The sequence below is a fragment of the Trypanosoma theileri genome (assembly GCF_002087225.1).
Source record: "Trypanosoma theileri isolate Edinburgh chromosome Unknown TM35_Tth_17_V1, whole genome shotgun sequence".
NCBI lineage: Eukaryota > Euglenozoa > Kinetoplastea > Trypanosomatida > Trypanosomatidae > Trypanosoma > Trypanosoma theileri.
Window position 1 is genome coordinate 121,497 of NW_021639859.1, and position 6,548 is coordinate 128,044.

The 6,548-nt window shown below is 43.5% G+C and overlaps 4 protein-coding genes across 4 annotated transcripts; all 4 read left to right on the forward strand.

Moving 5' to 3' along the window:
• Positions 1 to 420, forward strand: TM35_000171570 (uncharacterized protein; the record flags this gene model as incomplete). The annotated part of the gene is made up of 1 exon (XM_029026236.1): positions 1 to 420. A coding segment is annotated over one exon (420 nt), but the record flags the coding sequence as incomplete, so codon positions are not given.
• A 590-nt stretch (positions 421 to 1,010) lies between these two features.
• TM35_000171580 (uncharacterized protein) lies at positions 1,011 to 2,003 on the forward strand (the record flags this gene model as incomplete). Its single annotated transcript, XM_029026237.1, has 1 exon — positions 1,011 to 2,003. One exon carries the CDS (start codon positions 1,011 to 1,013, stop codon positions 2,001 to 2,003), a length of 993 nt encoding a protein of 330 aa, XP_028882352.1.
• Positions 2,004 to 2,284: 281 nt separating this feature from the next.
• TM35_000171590 (putative transmembrane protein) lies at positions 2,285 to 2,599 on the forward strand (the record flags this gene model as incomplete). Its single annotated transcript, XM_029026238.1, has 1 exon — positions 2,285 to 2,599. One exon carries the CDS (start codon positions 2,285 to 2,287, stop codon positions 2,597 to 2,599), a length of 315 nt encoding a protein of 104 aa, XP_028882353.1.
• A 295-nt stretch (positions 2,600 to 2,894) lies between these two features.
• On the forward strand, positions 2,895 to 6,158 carry TM35_000171600 (uncharacterized protein; the record flags this gene model as incomplete). The annotated part of the gene is made up of 1 exon (XM_029026239.1): positions 2,895 to 6,158. The coding sequence occupies one exon, from the start codon at positions 2,895 to 2,897 to the stop codon at positions 6,156 to 6,158; it is 3,264 nt and encodes a 1,087-aa protein (XP_028882354.1).
• Between the last annotated feature and the right edge of the window lie 390 nt (positions 6,159 to 6,548).

Consider the following 6,548-nt stretch of genomic DNA (forward strand, 5'->3'; position numbering starts at 1 on the left):
CAGGAGTCTGAAAAGGAGGAGCAGAAGTCTGAGCCTCCACAGGAGTCTGCGCCTGCTGAACAGCAAGAGGAATATCCACAGGAGTCTGAAAAGGAAGAACAGAAGTCTGAGCCTCCACAGGAGTCTGCGCCTGCTGAACAGCAAGAGGAGTATCCACAGGAATTGGATAAGGAGGAGCAGAAGTCTGAACCTCCACAGGAGTCTGCACCTGCTGAGCAGCAAGAGGAATATCCAAAGGAGGCGGATGAAGCAGAAACACAAGCTGCAGTGATTGACAAACCAGATACTCAATCCGAAGGGGGCAAGGAAAAAGAAGAAAATTGGAAGGAACTTGAGGATGATGCTTCAAAGCAAGAGTCTAGTTCTTTGCAGAACGTGGACACCCATGATACTGGTGATAAGGAAAATGATGAGTTGTAGCCTTTTCCAAAATTCTTGCTTCACGGTGTAAACTTTTGTTTTGTAAAGAGAGTGTTTTTCTTTTCTGTTTTTTTCTTTTTTCTCGATGATGTATTATATTTTGTTTCTGATACTATAGCCGTGCAAATATAATCAATGGAGATTATAAATGTCTCAGAATCTTATATCCATCACGAAACGGTACAGAAGGAGAAGGAGAAGGAGAAACGATAACGAGAATGTCTTTTTCCCCTTTTCTGTACCTTCACTGTACCCTTTTTTTTCTTTTTTTTGCATTGTTTTTTTTGGTTGATGTGTGCATTGCATGTATTATGTATTCTGGAACTTTTCATTGCACTTCTCATGAGAATATTGTTTATGATATGGGTTTTTTTTTTGATATGTTAATATAAGTGCAACAAAATTCTTGTTTTGGCTCTGTTGTTATTGTAACGTTTCTTGAAATATTAGTTTTTTTTTGTTTTTTTTTCTTCCTTTTTTATTTTTATTTCCTGGTTGTACATGCTGCTGTTTGGGAATGCAGTGGTACTTTTGCTTTGAAGGAAAGGTAGGTGTTTTCCTCATTGGAATCTGTACTACTTCCATCAACCATGTTTCGGTACCAATTTGAGCTGTCAAACTGTGAGTGGGCAGAGGATAAGGAGAAACAACAGGCTGACGAAACATGGTTTGAATTACGCTGCCACAAACGAGGTGCCCGTTGTTGCGTGAACAGTCTGCCGGCTGCGCTGACGGTTCGCAGTGCACCCGAGACGGACACTCTTTTCGTGTCTTTACTGCGGAAGGACACCGTTTTGGCAAGAAGTGACGATATTGACATTGGCGGTATAACTCGACGGGTGGGAGTTCGCCCAATCCCGCTGCGAGCCGCAGGAACAGGGGCCGTTGTGTGTAGTCTGTCTCTTATGTGGTCTGTGGAGGAGGAGGATGGATCCGTCTTCTCACGGCCAGTCGAAGATTATGTGGCTTTCGCAGAGCAGTCGTCAACGGGGGCATTAGATACTCTTGGCGGTAACAACAACAGTGGTAATAGAGAATATGACACATCCTCTTCGAAGGAGAAAGTTCCTTTAGATCTCCATGACGAAGGAAGTGTGTCGATCCAACGGCAACAAGAGCTCAAACAGATGTTATCAGCTAACGGAGGAGAAAAAAAATTTCAAACCAGTGGAAAGGAGAAAAAAGGGGCTATGTGGTGTGTTGATACTCTACAATACGCCCCTGAAGGACTTCTTGATTACTATACCACTTCCACACAGGTTGTTAAGCAACCAGAGGCGTGGTGTAACTTATATACAAGTTCTGCACCCCTTCTTGTAGCAAATGGTTTACACCAGGAACAACAGCGCGAGGTGAGGACAAAGCGTGTTACTTCAAGGAGATACAACTCTGTCTTCGCATCCTCTCAACCAGGCTATTCGTCAGCTATAGAGGAGATTCGCCAGCAACCAACAAAAGCAGCGGATATATCTGCTGAGGACCTTCAGCACTTGCTTTATATACGAAAGAAGAATAATTTGAAGTGGCGGACCTTTATTTCAGCAAATGATACATATACAACATCCTCAACACGTGCCCGTTAAAGGGAATGGGTTGCTGTGAAGAAGAAGAAGAATCGCAAAGATGTTGAACCCATTCATTAGATTGAATTTCAATTTTTTTTTTCTTTTCTTTCCGTTTGCTTATTGATACTGAATGGAATATGATTGTAGTGTACTCTCTTGATCTAGTTTGAAATGAATTCCATATAAGTTTATTCTAACATAATTTTTTTATTCCCTTAATTATCATTTTTTTTTTACCGTATGAAGTAGGAATTAAAAATATCTGGATATAGGTAATAACGTTTTAGGGATTTTAAATAATGTCAACTCCACTTGTTGCTGCTACGCTTGCAGCTTTGCTGGAGCTAGGTGGCGTGATGGGTTACGTGCGTAAGGGCAGTAAGGTGAGTTTTATTGCTGGAACCACAACAAGTTTGATCATGGCCTTAACAGTACCTTTTCTATGGAAGAATGCTTACCACAAGGATGCTAATCGTGTTGCAGGTGCTACCACATTACTGCTCACTGCTATAATGGGAGCTCGCTATTTGAAACACAAAACTACTGTTCCACTTGTTGTGTCTTTGGTGAATGGGCTAAGTTTTCTCTTCGCATTTGCACCAAACTGTTTCTGAAAGGAAAAAAAAAAGTGTGGGATTCTGGGTTGAAACATTTTTCTTTCTATATGGGATATTTCTGTAGTTTAGTGAGAGTCATGTAGATGATAAACTATCTGTGCATGGACGTATGAGCAAAAAAAAAAAAAAAAGATATTAAATGCCTTTTTTATTTTTTTTTATTTTATTGTTTATTTTTTTTTCTGTTATTGAACTCATTTTATAGAACTATTTTCCCCCTTTTTTTTGTTATTATGTAAGGCTTGACCAAAGTAGGAAGTATATTCTTTTTTTTTTTGAAATAAATTTCTTGATGAGACGAAGTCAATGTTGGACTCTTTCCTCAGTTCAGCTTGCAATACACTACTGTCGCCACCAGGGCAGCAGTAGTAGTGGTAGTGGTAGTGGTAGTGGTAGTAGTAGTACCAACAAGAATAACACTAACAGTGGGAAGGCCAGTAATAACATGGATAATAAAAACAATGAAAATGTGGCGGCGCGACGTCTTGTGAATTCTCTTGGTTTTGAATTGGAGAATATGGAACACCTGCTCCAAAGTTTTGCTACAGGCGAGAAATTCACACCTGTAGTTTCGAGGAAAAAAAATACTTTTTCTCCATCACGTCTGGTGAATGCATGCATGACTCATCCACAGTTGTCACCACTATTTGAGAAAGTCTCGTTGGCTTGCGGTGCCGTGTTTACGTCCCCACCTCATGAAAGAGGTAAAGAAACTACAGGAATAACAGAGTGGAAGAATGAGAAATTACACAGTCTACTGCACCGCTGTGCACTTCGTGTGGAGAAGGATGTACAGATCAAGGACATGGAACATCTCTCTGAGATGCAGTTGCAGTTGAGTGCAATGACTGTACTGGCTTCCGCTCTACGGAAGTTTATGCAAGAGCTTCACCGTGAAGGGAAACGTCGTTCTCATAATTGTAAAGCGGGTGATGAGGACGGAGTAAAAAAAATACAGCAATGGCGCTACGAAGCAATTAAGGCACTTGTAGAAGCTTTTGCTTCTCTTGAGAATTTTTTTTGTAATTTGCTCACAAAAAATTTTAATAGGATCAATAATGACGATAGTAATGCAGTGGAACGACGTGTAATTTGTTTCTCTCTTGCTAGTCTTGTTCCTGCATTTTTATCTGTTGCAGATGAGCTTCAGTTTCACATTTCCCGTCCAACTGTTAAGATGGTTGTGAGTAAAGAAGAGTTGCTACTGCTTGAAGGACAAATCACAAACTGTATATCGTCTTTACTCCAAGTAATAAACTCCTCATTTGAGAAAACCCTTGAGGGAAGAGTAGAGTTCACGGAAACGGATGTACACGAAAAATCCTTGGTATCTGTTATTAGTGCAATAGATGGTATTCTTGAAACCATGAATAATCTACGATTTGCAGCGAGTGAACCTCAATCTTCTGCAGCAACTGCAGCTGCTTCTTCTGCCATTTCTATATTTCCTTCTTTGATTATATGGTTACTGCAGACAGTGACGTCGCTTTCTGTTGTTATTTCCCCTCAATTAGAGAGGGATTTTATATCGTGTATACAACAGTTATGGGAAAGGATAGCACCACCTCTTGAGCGTCGATCTAGTGACTGTGTAATGACGCACCGTACGGTTCATGCATCTCTTAATATTCGCTATGCTCGTTGTCAATCTGAAGAACCGGATAGTGGAGCTAATTTATTGATAGCTCCAACCCCTGCGAAGGCTATTTTTCTTCTTGAATGGTTGCGGCGTGCAACAGAAAAGTTTACTTTGTGGCAGTTAGATCGTGGAAGTGCCCCTGCCTCCATGGCGGTACCGTACGCCGTTCTATGCCGCACGGTTCTTGGGATGGAAGTGGAGGTGTACTTTCTTGCCTGCCGTCAGTCTGGCCGTACCTGGACCATTCCCCTTGACCTTGACGGGTCTGATAGCCATACGAATATCCGTGATGGTGATCGGAATGGGGATAATAGTGATGGGGACCCTTTGGGGTGGAAGTCGGTGTTGGCGGCGGCCGCGGCGGTGCGGGTGGCGGCTGGCGGACTTGTGGACGCGTACGTGCGGGCCCTCGCCGCCCACGGGGGTCCACCCGCCGCCCGCTTCCGCGATGCCGTCGCCGGGGCCCTCCTCCCGCTTCCCCGCCGCCACTTTCTTGACGCCGGCGGGGCCGCCCTCCTCCCCCGCGCCCTCCGCGCCCTCGTCGCCCTCGCACACGCCACCGCCCAAACAGACCCACCAGACCCACGTCGCATCTGTGGAGTGCCACTCCCAAACGCCATAGACATCGCCTTCTTTCTTACCCTCTTGCAGAATCGCAGGCACACTAGCACAGTCGGCGTGGGGCCCGCCGAAGAGGCTGCGGCAAGTGAGATCGATGATACAGCGGTGAGGGCGTACGTACGCGATGTGCTCCAGGCTCTCGATCACAATACCGCAAAGCAACTGTGGCACCTCCGCGCGACGAAGGTGCAGAAGTGTTTTACGGGTACTGACGTTAATAGTGAAACCAGTGACGAAAGAAGACAACGACGACAGGCGCAGTCTGTGTTGAGTGTAGTACACGCTCACGTAATGCATCCATCATTTCTCTGGATGCCTCTTCAACAACTTCAGGAGGTTGTATTTATGTTAGCACAGAATCGTGAGTTGATTGAAGAGACACAAGCAAGATTGAAGTCCACACAGGTAGAAACATCTGGGCCACTCATAACACCTTTAGCTGGTAATGGTGGTAGTGATGATGATAGAACTGATGGTGATGCGGCTTATTCTCAGATTCTATCAAAGGATGATGTGCCACGTCACTTTGAGCGAGCATTGGGTTACCTCTCGCTGCGACTCTTCGTGGTGAGCAACGTGCTACGTTATTACAGCCATGTGTTGAAGCGTCAAGAGCGTCCTGCACGCTCGCCACTGGAAGAGTCTAAATCAGAGTCAACGCGACGCGAACGGCGGTTATGGGCAAAGTCCATGTCCATTACTCTCCGTGATAACTATCCTGGAATGGCAGCGGAGGTGGAAGGACTTTTTCCCAGCAAAATAAAGCATCGCAAACGTGGAAATCTTCGCGTATTAGCTCGAATGCAGACAACAATTCAGATGGCAGTACGGCATAGTTTGCTTTTTCATGTTAAGAAACGGCGGAAGTTAAGAAGGTTAAAACGGGTAAACCAGGGCAAGATAGCTGCTGATTGTAATATTGGAGAAAGTGCTATGGAGAATTCAGCATTGTGTAAGAACGAGCTTCCATCAATCCCACAGGAATCAGAGAAAACTACTGTAATAATAATTCATCTTCAACGAACAGAGGCAAATACACCATTAGGTTTCTCTCTATACGGTGATCGTGCACTGATTCGTCGAATTACCAGTACAGAAAAAGAAAATTACACACGCACGCGTGCATCTGATACTCCATTTGCTTCTGCACTTCAGGTTGCAGGAGTAGTTGACCCGTCCACTGTAGTTGGTTGGCGGATTCTGCAAGTTGATGGTCATGACGTGCAGAATAGCAAAAATGTAATTGCACTTGTTCGTGGAAAGTGTGAATTTACAATGGTTCTCTCACCAACATAGCTTCACAGATATAACATACATGGGTTCCCATTATTTTGGTAAAATGGAAATAACCACAGTCCTGCTTTTTTTTTTTGGAAATGATTATATTCTAATATTACTTCTCTTTATTCTCTCTCCATAACATACATTATTTTGTCGTTCCTTTGCTCATCATTTGTTACTTCAATACGTGTGTATCTCCATTTATTTTTCTTTTAATTTGTCGCACCTCTTTTTTCAGCAAAAAAAAAAGTAGCTTTCCCTCCAACCAAAAATACAAATGACGAAGTTAATGGAATTTTACTAGGCCTAGTGATGACTATACATTGTTCATGAAGTTAGCCCTTCAATCCGAGACACCATTGACGATGGAACTCCGTTTAAAGTAATGGCTGATGCTCCCTGTGG